The sequence below is a fragment of the Macaca thibetana genome, chromosome 4 (assembly GCF_024542745.1).
Source record: "Macaca thibetana thibetana isolate TM-01 chromosome 4, ASM2454274v1, whole genome shotgun sequence".
Lineage (NCBI taxonomy): Eukaryota > Metazoa > Chordata > Mammalia > Primates > Cercopithecidae > Macaca > Macaca thibetana.
The window spans coordinates 7,840,706-7,856,182 of NC_065581.1; the positions used below are offsets into that span (position 1 = coordinate 7,840,706).

General features: G+C 48.9%; 1 protein-coding gene across 1 annotated transcript in view; it reads right to left on the reverse strand.

Annotated features, from left to right (window-relative positions):
- The window catches only part of TXNDC5 (thioredoxin domain containing 5), a 28,538-nt gene extending 13,908 nt beyond the window's left edge, over positions 1–14,630 (reverse strand). Inside the window, exons 1-3 of the mRNA XM_050787453.1 lie at positions 14,335–14,630; positions 8,406–8,555; positions 3,144–3,249 (exon numbers count right to left, since the gene is read on the reverse strand). Coding sequence (XP_050643410.1) covers positions 3,144–3,249; positions 8,406–8,555; positions 14,335–14,594 — 516 coding nt within the window. The 5' untranslated portion in view covers positions 14,595–14,630. The remainder of the gene's footprint in view (positions 1–3,143; positions 3,250–8,405; positions 8,556–14,334) is intronic.
- Positions 14,631–15,477: the final 847 nt, after the last annotated feature.

Genomic DNA, 15,477 nt, shown 5'->3' on the forward strand with positions numbered 1-15,477 from the left:
GCAGACACACGAGTATGTATTACTCAGCTTTTATCTGGGGGTTCATATTCCTGTTAAAAAGAATATCCAAGCTAAGTTGTTAAAGGCTTTAAAAGTGCTGACAGTTCAAAGCTGTGCAGGGCTGGAATCATAAAGAACCGTAAAGTTTCCCTTCTGCTGCGAGCGTGTCAAGACTTTCAAAGTGCTAAATACCCACACGAAAGAATGCCCGAGGGAAGGATGGCTACGTGAACAGTCAGTGAGTTCACATAAGGTGAAATAAAACACTGTGTGCCACTCTCCATGAGATGTTCAAGGGCCTTTCAGTACGAAGTGTTCATTTATGGCACGTGCAGGGTGCCCCTAGTTGCTTCCTGGGTTCCTGGCAGACTGCAGAGCAGTCCCCCGGCCCGGGAACACCACAGTGCATCCCAGAAACAGGTGGCGTCTCACCTTGCAGTGGCAGCATACGCTGATATGGTTCTTAAGAAAGCAACCTGGCACTATTCATCAAGAGCCATAAAAATGATCTTGTTTTTTATTCTTGGCCTTACAATTTTATGTCTGGGAAGACTATATTCTAAAAATATCACTCAAAAGAAGAGGGGGGAAAATGTCCTTTACAACGATAAACTTGTTCCCTACAGCATTACTGATGATGGAAAAAGTATACATAACCTAAATATCCAGACAGAATCAGAGTTGAATTATGGCAAATCCACATGATAAAATAATGTAAGACATGGTCAATATAAAGACCACATAAATATATAAAATCATTAATGAGATGAAACATGTTTGTATGATTATAACTGTTCAAGAAAAAATACAGAAGCAAACATGGAAATATAAAAATTGCAGTAGAATGTACAAAGTGACAAATTGTCTTCTGAGTTTCTTGAATATTGCCACAACACTTTAAAAAAATCTAAATTTATCCCACATGAATATTAAAAAATGTAGGTACTAAGTTACTTAGGTATACAGATAAAGAACTTTCTTTAAAGTTTTCACTTAAAAAGCTAAGAGAATTCTGGTTTGCAGTATAAAGTATGCACACTTAACCTTTTCCACAATAAGGCATATGGTCATTGTTTCTAGCATTTATCTGGGACCTCCTATTGCTGGGAGACACTACAATATGGCAAGTTAGGTGACTGTGGTTCTGGGGTGGCATGGGGGGATTCCACACAGCCATCCTGCTCCCACACTGAGGAGACAGAAAGTCCCTTGCAGAGCCTGGACTCGGCCTCTCAGCCCTTCCCAAACTGCAGGTGAGGCCACCACCTCCACTAAGGGAAATGGGCTGTGAGATGAGGTCTTTCTGCCATCCTGATACTGCCTGCCGGTTTCTTGAATAAAGCCATCACAGAAGACTGGCTTTTTTGGTGAAATTTATTTGAGGCTATTAACTCCTCCTTCAAATTGGCTTCCTACCATCCAATATACATGTCCCCACAAAGACAATATTTTCATAAAGGAAACAATGTCAAATTTAAATCTGTATGAAAGTCACACCTGCTTATTCAGCTTTCTTGCCAGGACAAAGATGCAAATTTCCTGAGAGGTCTGTGGTTCTCCCTTTTAGCTAAAGTTAGGTAAGTCTCTGGTTCAGTGACATACATCACACACCAACAGTCTCCACCACACAGTTCAGAGAGTCTTTTTTTTTTTTTTGCGACGGAGTTTTTGCTCTGTTGCACAGGCTGGAGTGCAGTGGCGCGATCTCGGCTCACTGCAACCTCCTGGGTTCAAGTGATTCTCCTGCCTCAGCCTCCCAAGTAGCTGGGATTACAGGTGCCCACCACCATACCTCACTAATTTTTGTCTTTTTTAGCAGAGATGAGGTTTCACCACATTGGCCAGGCTGGTCTTGAACTCTTGACCTTGGGTGATCCACCCACCTCAGCCTCCCACAGTGCTAGGATTACAGGCGTGAGCCACCGCGCCCAGCCGAGTTGACAGAGTCTTTACAGGTGAGGGATGGAAGTACTGAATCAGCAGCCAAGTTTCTGATCAGATCATCAGAGAAGATGGGGCAGAGCGGAAGAGCCGCACAGACACACTGGAAAATGGCATCAGTAAGCGGCAAAGCTCCAAAAGGACCACCACAGACCACCTTCAAATCAGTGGGCGCCTAGCTGGTACAAGAAGGTAGTCCTAGGTCTTTGTTGAAATTGAAAGTACAAAGACTTCAGATGCTCTTCCTAGCTCATCAGGATCCTACAGTGTAGGAACACGGGTCTTCTTCCAGTCCCTCTCCAACACACCAGCGTGACCCACCAGGTCTACCCGGACTCCCGGGGCCTGAGCGCTCGGCATTAATCAGAAGAAACCACCCACAAAGGGACACTTAACCAGTGGTTTATGATCATGATGATTTATAACAAAGTGAAGACTTCCAACATCAACTGGGAAGGGGGAGGATTATAAATTCTTTTTAGTACGTAATATTCTAAGAGTCTACAATCTCCTGATATTAGCCTTAGTATGGGAAGTGCATTAAGACACAGAGTATTAACGGTACAAAATGATGTTATAAGCAAAGCCCATTAGGGACTCAGGGACTGAGCACCGAGAAGAAAAGGAAGGATCCACCCTACGGGTACAGCTGGCGGGCTAGGCCTGAGCCAGAGGACTGCAGGTGGTAGAGGGCAAAGGTCGGGGGGATGGGAGGAGGCTCCAGTGCTGGCTTGGATAGGAGATTCTAGGCTGGGCCCAGCCCTGACCCCAGGTGGTCCAGAGTCAGTCTCAGATGCTGGGGAACAGTTGTGAACTGTATTACCTGTGACGGTGACAGGCTGGCAGTGTTAACAAGCAGTAAGTGCTTATCTGTGAGACCACACAAGTGACTTCCCTGAAGAGTGACTACAGCCAAACAAGGTGCAGGTGGCGGGAGAGACAAACACCAAGATGGCGGTAACTGTTGAAGCTGAGGGTTTAGTCTTCTCTTGACTTTTGTGCACATTTCGGTATTTCCATACCAAAAAAATGTTTGTAAAAGTTCATCTGTACCTATAATATCAATGAGCTCTAAAAAAAAGTAGAGTTGCTTTAAAATGGCAGCCTGAATCATTAACTGCAACTGGCCTCTGCCCCGTTACATATTACCCCAAAGACGCAGGCAGGGAGAAAGGGAGGGAGGGAAGCAGGTAGGCACTCACCGCTGGCTCCTCGCTCAGTGTCTGCAGCATCCAGTTTTCCAGTGTCTGGAAATCCCGAGGACCCTGGTACTTCACAGCTTCTTGGCCTGGCTTGAAAAGCTTTAAGCTGAAAGAATAGCAAAGGATTAGGCAGAGCAAAAAGAAAGTTGTGTTACCAGAGAGCAAACTCATTTAGTGAGACAATTAGAAAATGGGCTGTCAAGGGGCTGAAGCCAGGCACACATCCGCTCTTCTCTGATAAAAAGGAAACAAAACTAATGTTCCAGGAGGTAATACATTTAGTTAATCCTAAACTTTTAGAAGTTTCTGATTTTATTCAAGGAAAACTAAAATGAGGTGAAAACTTCCAGCCTAATGCTGTGAGTGAAGCCTTAAAAGCTGCAAGCATTCAGTGCTCCTCTGCAGCAGCCTCGGGCCTTCCCCGCAAGCTACTGTTACGCTTTCCCGGCTTCAGCAGTTGTGTATGTGTTCAAATTAGGACCGGAGTAGATACAGTGTTGTTTCGCAATCAAGGTATTCTTCCAGGCCACCCTGGCAGGTATTCAACTCTTGCAAAGCATGAATATCCAGTTACCGTGAGAATTCAAGTTTCCAGCTATAAGAACATCCGTGACATTGACTGATGCAGTCCATTCACCTCCCCATAGAGAAGGAATCTTTTCTTTTTCCTACAAATGTTGGCCTCTGAAGGAATCTGCAGAGAGGATATGGGAGCAGGCTCTTTAACCATAAGCGAAAGCCATCACCAGAGGATGAAATTAACACTCCCAGTTCCTGCATCCCTCCAGCAGTCATGGGGAAACATGCTCTAATGCACTAGATAAAAACTCACAGACTACTAATAGAAAAAAAAAAAAGAAATACCGAGTACCATTTGTTGGCAAGCCTGCTCATCTAAAACACCCCTGCCACTTCTACAGCACGTATGTGGATTTTGTGAGTAGATGTCCAGCGTACAGTATCAGAATTGTAAGATGGCAACATATGTAAAAATCGGACATGAAGGTTTGAATAGTGTCTTAGTTCAACAACAGCTATAACAGAAGACCACAGACTGGGTGTCTTAGAAACAACAGGATCTGTTTCACCTAGTTCTAGAGACTGGGAAGTCTGAGATCGAGGTGCCAGCAGAGCCAGTGTCTGGAGAGGGCTTTCTGGTTCACAGATGGCGTCTTCTTGCTGTGTCCTCCCAGGGCAAAAGGGGAACAGAACTCTCCGGGGCCTCTTTCATGAGGTATGTAACCCCATTCATGAGGGCTCCACCCCAATGACCTACTCCTCTCTAAGGGCCCACCTCCTATTGCCAGCCTTGGGGATCAGGGTTTCACCTATGAATGCTGGGGGACACCAACATTCAGTCCATAAAAAATGGCTAATTCTCCTTAAAATGAAGTCACATGGCTAGATTAGGCTTTGAAATGAAAACAGGCATACTGGCCTTACCCAGAACCTAAGATGGTACCATGGGGCATAGGTAAGGTCCCTAATGTGTCTCCAATGCAAAACATACACCCAGCTTCCTCAGCAGCTCAGTCTCATAATCACAAAAAACAGCCAAAACTTAACTAGATTTGGCCAGTACACTGGCTACTTCACGAAGTTCAACATGATAAGCAACTGCAACATCTGCGGTGACAAAGATGATTGCCCTCACCTAGCCTGGCGCCTCCCCAGGCTCCCACAAGGTGTGTTCCACACCTGGAAACAGAAACTGCTTCCTGCACGGCTCTGCCTCCCACCAGCGCTCTTCAGGAAGGGAAATGGGTGGATCCTCAAGACATCAGAAAGGAACAGGGACTGTCACACTCATTCCTTGTGTCTTTGCTAAAAGTAAAATACAGTAAGACCTAGCCTATGATTTTTGTAATTTGCTATTCATTTGAGCAAAACAAAAAATTAAAAAAAAAAAATCTCTTCTTGTTGTTGGACTGAAAATCGTTCTAACCTGCCCAAGAAGTCTGAGATTCTTCCTCAGTAAGTTCACAGAGCCCAGGGATAGATTGGGCACTTCTGGTCCAGACCCTCCAGTCAGTTTGGGGCATCTGACTTCAATTCTCACTGTCGAGGGTGGTGAGGAAGGCGATGGAGACTGGGCCACAGGGTACAAGCCCAAACAAAGTATTGCCCCAGATTTCTGCTATTACCACGCCTCCACACCGGCATCTGAGTCTCCTCTTTCAAGGAGACAGCAGGGAGAAAATCCCCATGTAGGTATTGCCTTGGCAAACAGCATGATGAAAGTTCTATTACTGTAGAGAGTGTTATGAGTTGAACTGTGTCCTGCAAAACAGATCTGTGTAAGTCATAACCATCAATCTCAGAAGGTGACCTTATTTAGAATAAGGTCTTTACAGAGATACTCAAGTTAAAATGATGTCATTAGGATGGGCCCGAATCTAGCATGACCGGTGTCCTTGTAAGAAGGGTTAATTTGGACACAGAGAGAGACACACACACACACAGGGAGAAGGGCACATGAGGACAGAGGATGGCAGTGATGCATCTACAAGCCAAGGAATGCCAAAGATGACCAGGAAACCAAGAGGAGCCAGGACGAGGCAAGGAAGGATTCCCCTACAGGTTTCAGAGGCAGCATGGCCCTGCTGCCGCCTTGATTTAGGACCTCTGGCCTCCAGCACCGTGGAGAATACATTTCTATTGTTTCTGGCCACCCAGTTTGTGGAATTTTGTTATGCACAGCCTAGGAAACTAACACAGGTGGTTTCCCCCGTCAGTCCTGCCCTGCTGTAATGATTCACGACTGGCCCAACAGGAAGACCTCAAAACATTTTCCTGAGCACAGCCAGCCATCTCTAGGGGGCATGGGAGCCCAAACTCCCTACCCCTCCAATCCTTTACTCCAGTTACACTTGCCAGGGAAGAATGACATGAAAGCTCATGTCCTGACACATGCCTGGACTCAGGCAGGTACAACATCTTCTTCAGGCCTCACAACCACCCTATGGGATGGGTACTTTCTTGGAGGAGTAAAAGCTCACTCAAGTCCATCTACAGATGCCCCTACACAGCCACATTTCATACAGCACATTCCACCTTCTGCATTCTCGGGAGCTTCTGCAGGGCGGTGATGGTCACAGAGGTTCCCTCCCAAACTGTGTTCAGTGTGATGTAAGCTTGTTTTTGTTCTTTTTAATAACACAAACCAGCCCATGGTTTACTTGGGGAGACCAGATCTTCTCATTAAAAATCTAAACACATGATCCAATACGGGCCTTTTTAAATTTGTGACTTTTTAAATTTGTGATGGTTGTTGGTGAATACCAACTATGGAGTAGCTGATATTGCAGCTAATAGCTGTTATGGCCAGGCTTAGGCGGAAGCCTTCGCTTCCTTCTCTGACGCCCCATTAACACATACCACTCTCAGCTCCATTACAGGTCCTGTGCCACCTTCCCCGTGGCATGGTGTGTGGTGCACACAGTCTCAGGCCACAGATGGTCAGCAGGTTAAGAGGAAAGACACCACAGCCAGCCCACCCCGGCTGCCCCTGAACTTTGACAGCAGCAGGCTCTCCACAGGTAAGCATTCACCTCCTCGCCCTCATCTCTGCTCACTACCTGCTGCTTTGGGAGGCTCTTGATCCATACTTTAAAAGCAATACTATAAAGCATAGAAGAGTTAATGCTTTTTTTTTTTTTTTTTTTTTTGAGACGGAGTCTCGCTCTGTCGCCCAGGCTGGAGTGCAGTGGCGCGATCTCGGCTCACTGCAAGCTCCGCCTCCCGGGTTCGCGCCATTCTCCTGCCTCAGCCTCCCAAGTAGCTGGGACTACAGGCGCCCGCCACCTCGCCCGGCTAGTTTTTTGTATTTTTTAGTAGAGACGGGGTTTCACCGTGTTAGCCAGGATGGTCTCGATCTCCTGACCTCGTGATCCACCCATCTCGGCCTCCCAAAGTGCTGGGATTACAGGCTTGAGCCACCACGCCCGGCCGAGTTAATGCTTTTATGTAGATACAGATAGTAGGCAATTTTATCTCCATTGATCTGATTTAAAGTAAACCCAAATTATGGCACTTACATTAGCAAGTAGTCACCAAAGACCAAGAATTCCAGAGTCCTTTGTGGAAATGCCCACATTTCCAGACGGGAGGGTAAACCCTACCATGTATCGGGTGTGCTCAAATTGGTGTCTGCACACATTCCACGTAAGTCCCATAACAATGTTTGGGGGATCACCTTACTTACGGGTTAAATGATGAGGCCAGAGCTGGGTGGTAAGTAAATGGGAGAGCTGGGATTTGACTATGACTTCTAGGTTCATGCCTAGAGCTCCCTCCACTTTTCTGCCTCCCAGGTTTGAATATAAGCTCCAATTTTATGCTTTATTGATGGCCCCCTATAATACCCAATTAAGCAATAAATTGTATAGAATTGACTTCATTCCTCAATTGAAACAAACAGCAAGGAAGTGACCGTGGCAATCCCTCCACCTCCTTCAGAAACAGCTTCTTCTCTCTTTTGAAGAACTGCTTTTCCCTCCAACACTTGGCACATGGTGTGAATGGGCATGTGTCTTGCTATAAGGTCCTGTTTCCCTGGCCACAGTGACTATTCCTGGAACGAACACTCCAGCCAAGCAGGGCCAGTGAGTGGTGAGCCCTTCTGTGCAAACAGATACAGGCCTGGAGAGCCGTCATCTCAAGGGAGGCGCAGCAGAAACAGACCCCCGACCCCTGAAGCTGGGTCTCAGAGGTTCCTCCACAGCCTTTTAAATAGTCCTTTCTTTCTGTTTAATAAGAGAACAATTATATTTCTAGAATTGAGAACGTTTCAATTTCTATTTCCTATAACCAAAAAAATTCTTCACTGTCAAGGAAGTAAGTATCATCGTCTGTCAGACTCTATACTTCTTTCCAACAGAAACAGCCCTGTGGGAGTCACACGGGAAGGAACTATAGGAAGGGTGTTTGCGAATAAGAGTCACTAGAAAAAGCAAGCCAAAATTGATGACAGTCTACGCACACTGTGTAAAATGTACCAGTGAACATCTAGCATGGCGGGGCCACCATTTTCGTCTTGCAAACACATTCTCTTATAAACACGAAAACCCAACACTGATGAATTAAAGGTTATCCAGAGTACGAAAGGCATCTGAAATAGACACAGCGTTAAATGCAATTTCTCCCTAATGACAGGGACTGCCTCCTTAAATTTAGTATCTCTTCACTCCTTTACCAAAAGTTTAGGACCTTCTTTGTAACCAGGAACCACCTGGGAAGTGTGCCCCCTTTCTTCCGACTTACGTGGGGTATCCTCGCACTCCCTGGGCGGAGCACACATCGGAGTGGGCCGTGCAGTCCACTTTAGCCACATAGACTTTGGCATCTTCCATGCTGTTATATTTGTCTCCCAGGTCATTCCAAGTTGGCTGCAGCCGCTGGCAGTGTCCACACCTGGAACAAAGCAAGAGCACAAGCGCACTGAGTACCAGCTCACAGGGCAGCTGGCCCACAATTTCAGCCCTGTCCAGGAGGCAATGGGGCTCTCAGTCCTTTCTTTACACCACTGCAGATGGCAGCTCCTGGACCAGTACTCCAGGACCTCTCTCCCCTGCTCCCTCCCCTCCAGAGTCGCTGCCCTGTTCTCAGCATGAAACCTCGGCCTTGTGCCAGCATTAAACCTAGCAGAGTGTTGTTCTGGATCCTACTTGTTCTGGCCCTGCTGACTTCCCACTTGACTTCTATTCCAGAGTCCACCCTCCTTCCCTTGCGGCCTAGTCCTGAGCCCTACTGCAGCATCTGCAGTGTTCCCAAAGGGCTATCGCTTGGTTTGGCCCTGGGACACGTTCTCTGACACTTCCTCTGTAAACTCCACCTAACTAAATCTACCCGCCCTTCAGGTAGATTGGGTGTCACCTCCTCCAGCAAGTCTGCCCTGACTCCCCGGGCCATTCAGTGCCCCTTCTCTTCTCCTGCCCTTCTGGAAAGCCCCTCTACTCCTCCCTTGACAGTAGCTTAGCACCTCCTGCCGTATCTGCTACTTTTACTCACAAACCAAACAGCGACAAATACAAGGCAATCTCAAAATTTACTCAATTGCAATTTTCTCCAATGAGGAGGAAAAAAAAATTTGTGGCCACCTAAACTTCTAGGGTTGAAGTAAGCAAACGTCTATAGTATTTATTGTATGAATTCAGTTATGTACAAATAGTTTTAAATCACCTATCATTTAAAAGAGTATATTAATTAGGCTTCTTCCGTGCTTCACATTTCATGAGGATATCAGCATCTTTCCCAACACTAGATCTTGAGTCCTACAGCTGACCACAGCTCTTCCCGCATTCTCAGGACAGTATGTCCACAGTGCCATACCTGAATTTTTAATGAGACAACCCTAGAAACTTTATCCCAAGTTTCAACTACAATCCCATAGCATGATGACACATGGATTTGTTATTTAATATGGTAGGTATACACTGATGCCTACAATATAACCACTTTGCTGTATCGCTTTTTTAAATGCTTTTTTTTTTTAAATAAAAACACTTGCTTATAAGAACACCCAACGCTTAGAATTGTGACTTCTTCCTCAAAATAATTTAATAATCTGTTAAATCTTTTTTATTTTCTGACAGATTACCTCAAAAATAAGCATTTAAGTTGGATCCAGTGGCTCATGCCTGTAATCCCAGCACTTTGGGAGGCTAAGACAGGAGACCTGCTTGAGCCCAGGGGTTCAAGACTGGCCTGTACAACACAGCAAGACCCCCCCATCTACAAAAAGTTTTTAAAAATTAGCCTGGTGTGGTGGCACACACCTGCAGTCCTAGCTACTTGGGAGGCTGAGGCAGAAGGATCACTTGAGGCCAGGAGTTTGAGGCTGCAGTGAGCTATGATCACACCACTGCACTCCAGCCTGGGTGACAGAGTGAGATTTTGTCTCTTAAGAAGAAAAGGATTCAAGCCAGGCGCGGTGGCTCACACCTGTAATCCCAGCACTCTGGGAAGCCAAAGCTGGTGGATCACGAGGTCAGGAGTTTAAGACTAGCCTGACCAACATGGTGAAACCCCATCTCTACTAAAAATACAAAAATTAGCTGGGCGTGGTGGCACGCACCTATAATCCCAGCTACTCAAGAAGCTGAGGCAGGAGAAGAATCGCTTGAACCTGGGAGGCGGAAGTTTGCAGTGAGCTGAGATCATGCCATTGCACTCTAGCCTGGGCAACACAGCAAGACTCCCGTCTCAAAAAAAAAAAAAAAAGAAAAAAAGGATTTAAAAGTAGCACTGAAAAAGTCTGCCTCAAGATAATGTTTCTTCCCTAAACAGCACTTTCTTGGCCAACTAAGAGAATCCCTGCTTTATGAGACACTCAGATACAAAAAAAAAAAAAAAGCACAGTGAAACTATACATACAGATTTAACTTCTGTAGATTCAACAAAGTGAGTTTGTGTGGCAGAGAGAAGGAAACAAGAAAAAAAGGCAATTCCCACAGAACCCTAACGTGTGTGCAAGCTGGGAGATGTGAGGTTTTTGTTCCTCAGCTGGTCTTGGTTCCTGCGTGCTTCTCATGGCATGAGCATTTCTCTGACTATATTAAGTGTGACCTGCCGTCTAAAGACAGGTTTGAGAACTAGTCCATCGGTGTTTAACCAAAGCAGCCATGATAGTTCTAATGCTGGAGGAAACGCTGGCAGTGAGGACTTACTGACTGACTGGGGCGGTGTCCAACAAGGTACCTTCCTAAGGGACTGTCAAGGGCAGTTCTGACCCTAGGGGACTTTGATCAGTTATGCTCATTCTGGAACTTTAGAACTCCTCTGCAATCTTGACGAGGTTTTGTTGTGTTACCGTGTTTTGTTTTGTTTTGTTTTTTGTTTTGTGTGTGTGAAAACACAAGATTAGATTAAGAATGAGAATAAACAATAAGTAAGTTTGTGCTACACTAAATCAAAACTGACCTTTCTGGGCCATCACCAAGTTGGATGTGCCCTTGCTCCTGGCGGTGATGGGGCCACAGGTGCTATCTAGTTGGCCGTGTGGCTACAGCACCCAGCTCTGAGACAGACAGCTGCATTCACAAAGAAGCCTGTGGCCAAGAAGTAGAGCAAAGCTACCTGGTCCAAATCTTGACCTCACTGTCACCAGGTTCGGGGTGACTCACAAACTAGCCATACAGAAGCTGTGACCGGATGTTGGCACAAAATCTACAGCAGTAGGACAACCCTGCAGCTGCCAAGCTCAGGGCAAAAATACACAGATCAATGTTTTTGTTACAGGGGCTCCAGCCCCTTAATCACACGTGGGCTTTCACCATTTGACGGCAGCAGAAACTGGAAAAAGGTATGTGTGTTGAGGGGGAGTCCACTGAGTATTCTATCTGAGGTCTAAAGGCTCAGCTGACCACTCCAGGACCTCCTTCCCTCCCCTGCAAAGGCCCCTCCAGAGTCACCACCTTGTTCTCAGCATTACACTTATTAAGCTGTTGTTCCAGGTATTGTTGGTCCTACTTGATCTGGCCCCCCTGACCTCCCATTTGACCTCTCTGTCCACTCTGCCTCCTTTCCTGGCAGCCTATTCCTGAGCCCTACTGCAGTCATCTGCAGTTTTCTGAAAGGGCCCTCTTGAAAGTCCAACTTAAACACCATCATAGAAACCCACATGTCTCTATTTAAATATTTGTAGTAGACTATCAAGAAGTCAACAAACAGACTGCGCGCAGTGGCTCACACCTGTAATCCCAGCACTTTGGGAGACCAAGGCAGGTGGATCGCAAGGTCAAGAGATCAAGACCATCTTGGCCAACATGGTGAAACCCCATCTCTACTAAAAATACAAAAATTAGCTGGGTGTGGTGGCGCACACCTTGTAGTCCCAGCTACTCAGGAGGCTGAGGCAGAAGAATCGCTTGAACCCAGGAGATGGAGGTTGCAGTGAGCGGAACTTGCACTATTCCAGCCTGGCAACAGAGCAAGACTCCACCTCAAAAAAAAAAAAAAAAAAAAAAAAAAAAAAGCCAACAAATAACAACATAAACAGTTAATTTTTTGGGAAGCATCCACCTAAATGTCTAGAAGCCACATATAATGGAAAAGGAATTTACTTAATACCAAGTGTCCAGACGTGCCAGTTTTCTCTCTCACTCAGCCCAGGACTAGCTGGTATTTACTGCAGAGATTCTAACTTAAAATTCCTTTGGCACTGCAGGGACTTATTACATCTACATGTCAGTTTTTCTTTAAAAAAAAAAAAAAAAGGAAAGAACGAGGTGTGATGACTCATGCCTGTAATCTCAGTACTTTGGGAGGTCAGGGCAGAAGGACTGATTGAGGCTAGGAGTTTGAGACCAGCCCGGGCAACATAGTGAGACCCTGTTCCTACCAACTACAATAACAAAAACATAAGCTGGGTGTGGTGACCTGTGCCTGTAGTCACAGCTACTCCAGAGGCTAAGGCAGGAGAATCACTTGAGCCCAGGAGTTAGAGGCTACAGTGAGCTGTGACTGCATACCACCGTGTTTCAGGCTGGGTAACAGAGCAAGATCCCATCTCTAAAATAAATAAATAATGAAGAAAGAAAAAAGAAAACCCATGGACAGATTTATTCCACTGAAATGGGCTCCAATTAAGTAGTATATTTAATTGCAATAGTTGCTGAGAATACTCCTGTACAGAGAGAAACTGTTAATATTGCCTGATTGTTTTATGTTACAAAGTAATTTCTGTACCACTGGTAGTTCTAAAAATTCGAGTCAGTTGGTTCTTGGGAATTTGAAACACAATGTACTTCATAGGTACATTGTTAATAAACCCACACCGGTCCAAAAAGTTGATTTAACTCCAAATGGACTGAAACACAGTAACAGCCTGAATGCAGGGTTAAGAGAAAAACGTTTCTCCAAGTTTGAAATGTACAATTTCTGAACTGGCCATTTTTCTTAGGGTACCTTGTCTCTATGCCTTCCTACATCCCTTTCCCAAGTGAGCCTTTGCTTAGCTCCGGTGAAGAATACCAAGTTCTGCAACAAGCACCTGCAGGCTATTCCAACCTCTCAAAGGTCTTGTGTCCTAAAATTATGGCTTTTCTGCCCTGGCCTGTGATCACTTCCCTTCCTCGGGGCATCCTAGCGCTGGCAGGAAAGCTGTGCACATGCTTGTGTGAATGACAGGAAGCCCTTCCGTGGGATGAGTGCCAGGGTAGGGGTCTCTCAGGTCAGCAGCGAGGCCCACACCAAAGCCCCGCCCAGAGAACCAAAACAGGAGGGACCATCTGCTCAACTGAGGGGCTTCTCCGGATCTTACACATAACAAGTGACCTAGCCCCGAGAGAGCAGGGGGGAGGTGACAGGACAGCCTGGAGTTGAGGACCAGTGGGCTCCGGTCAGAAAGCACACCCACCCTGAGCTGCGGAGAGGTGGGGGGGGGGGCGGGTCCAGAATTCGCACTACCTTGGTCTTTCCGGGGTAGCTCGGCAACCCTCCTCTGCCTGGACCACTCCTTCCTATCCCATAAAACACGCACAAAGTGGGAAGCGACACTTTCCTGAGTTCTATTTTTCAATTAAAGCCTCTGGAAGGGGACGTGCCCGCCGTCTAAGTGTCCCAGCCCACCCCGGTGGCCGCGGCAGCAGCAAGGCCGCTCCGGTGAGCGCACGTGGCCCACGGGCAGGCCGCGCGTCCGGCCGGCACAGGAAGTTTGGGGCTCTGGGCAGGGACCGCGGGGTGACATTTGGACTCCCGGCTGCCCGAAAGGGCGACGACCCCACATTCCCCTCCCTCGGTGCCGAGGTCCAAGAGGGGGTTGAATTCAGGAGCGCGACACAGGGCGGGCTTTTCCCGGCTGTCCCCTCGGGGACCGCCCCCTCCTCCCGCACCGCCCCGGCCGCCAAGCGCCACGTCAGCCGCGAGCGCCCGGCCCGCTGCGCTCACGCCCCCCAACCCGGAGCCCCAAGCCCTCGGTCCCCTGCAGTCTCCGGCTCCCGGCCCCGAGCCGCGGCGCCCGCGCCCCACACCTCCCAGCCGGAGCCCCGAGCCCGCAGGGTCCCCGCGCCCCCAGTGCCCACGTCCCGCAGCCCTGAACCCCGAGCCCCGCGCCCGTAGCGCACACGCCGCTGACCGGAGCCGTCGGCGCCCACGTGGCCCCCGGCCCGGGAACCCCCGCCCGCGGGCATAAGCGCCCCACGCCCCCCGAAGCGGCAAGTGCGGGGCAGGGCGCCGGCCTGCGCGGCGTTACCAGGGCGCGAAGAACATGACGAAGTGCGCGGCGCTCTGGATCCCGTGCGTGAACATGTCGGCCGTGTACAGGTGCTTGCTGTGCGGGTCCTGCCCGTCCCCGCCGTCTGCCGCGGGGGACCCGTCCGCCGCCGCCGCCGCCTCCTGGGCCCGGGCGCCCCAGCGCCCGCCGCCGCCATGGCCCAGCAGCAGCAGCAGCAGCGCGGTCAAGGCCGACGGCCGGGCCAGCAGCGGGAGGAGGCGTCCTGGGCGCGCGGGCATCGCGGCGGGGCTGGGCGCGCTCTCGCCGCGGCCGCCGGTCCCCTCGCAGCGCCCGCCCTGCGCCCCGCCCCGGAGAGGCCGCGCCCCTTCCTCTCCCCGCCCGCCCGCGCCGGCGCGCGCTCGCTACCCGCCCGAGGCCCGGGTCCGCGCGCCGGGAGGGAAGGGCTGGAGCGAGGGACCGAGTCTGGGAGGGCCCTCCGAGTCCGGCCTCCTGCGCTTCCCACCGCGGGACGGCTCGCCCCAATCCCGCGAGGCTCCTGCGCCTCCGCAACCCAGGCCCTCACCCCTTTCCCCGTGGGCCCGCTACGCTCAGAGCGGCGGTGAACACACAAAGTAACGATGAGGCCAGCGGGAAGCCACAGAGGGGCCGGTCAGCCTCGGCTAATCACAGCTCACACAAGCACTCCGGGATTTCAGGCCAAAGGAAGGACAGAGCTGCTGTCAGCAGCAGAATGTAGGAAATCAGGCAAAAGACGGTGCGGTTTGCACCTGAATGAGTCAGATTCTTGGCCAGCTCTCAACTGTGATTCTAGACCTGGGCTCAGAGAGGTGATGAAACCCGCTTACCAAGTGAACCCCTTGCTGGTTACCCCTGCCCGGCCTTAACTCGGGGATGAAGAGGAAAGAACGTCAAAGCGGCCTCTTCTAGACAAGAAGGCACCTAACAGGACTGGCTGGGGTCCTACTGTGCCCTAATTTATCCAGGTTACTAAAATGAATGACAGTACGCCTGCTCTGGCTGAACTCAGCCTTGTGGAATGGCCGGAAGGCATCCCTGCCCGGCGCCTCGTAACTCGCACCTGCACACACACCTTATAGCAGATGGTCATCGAAAGTTCCAGCCCTACCCAGGGGATCTGAGGCTAAATTAGGGAGAATCACC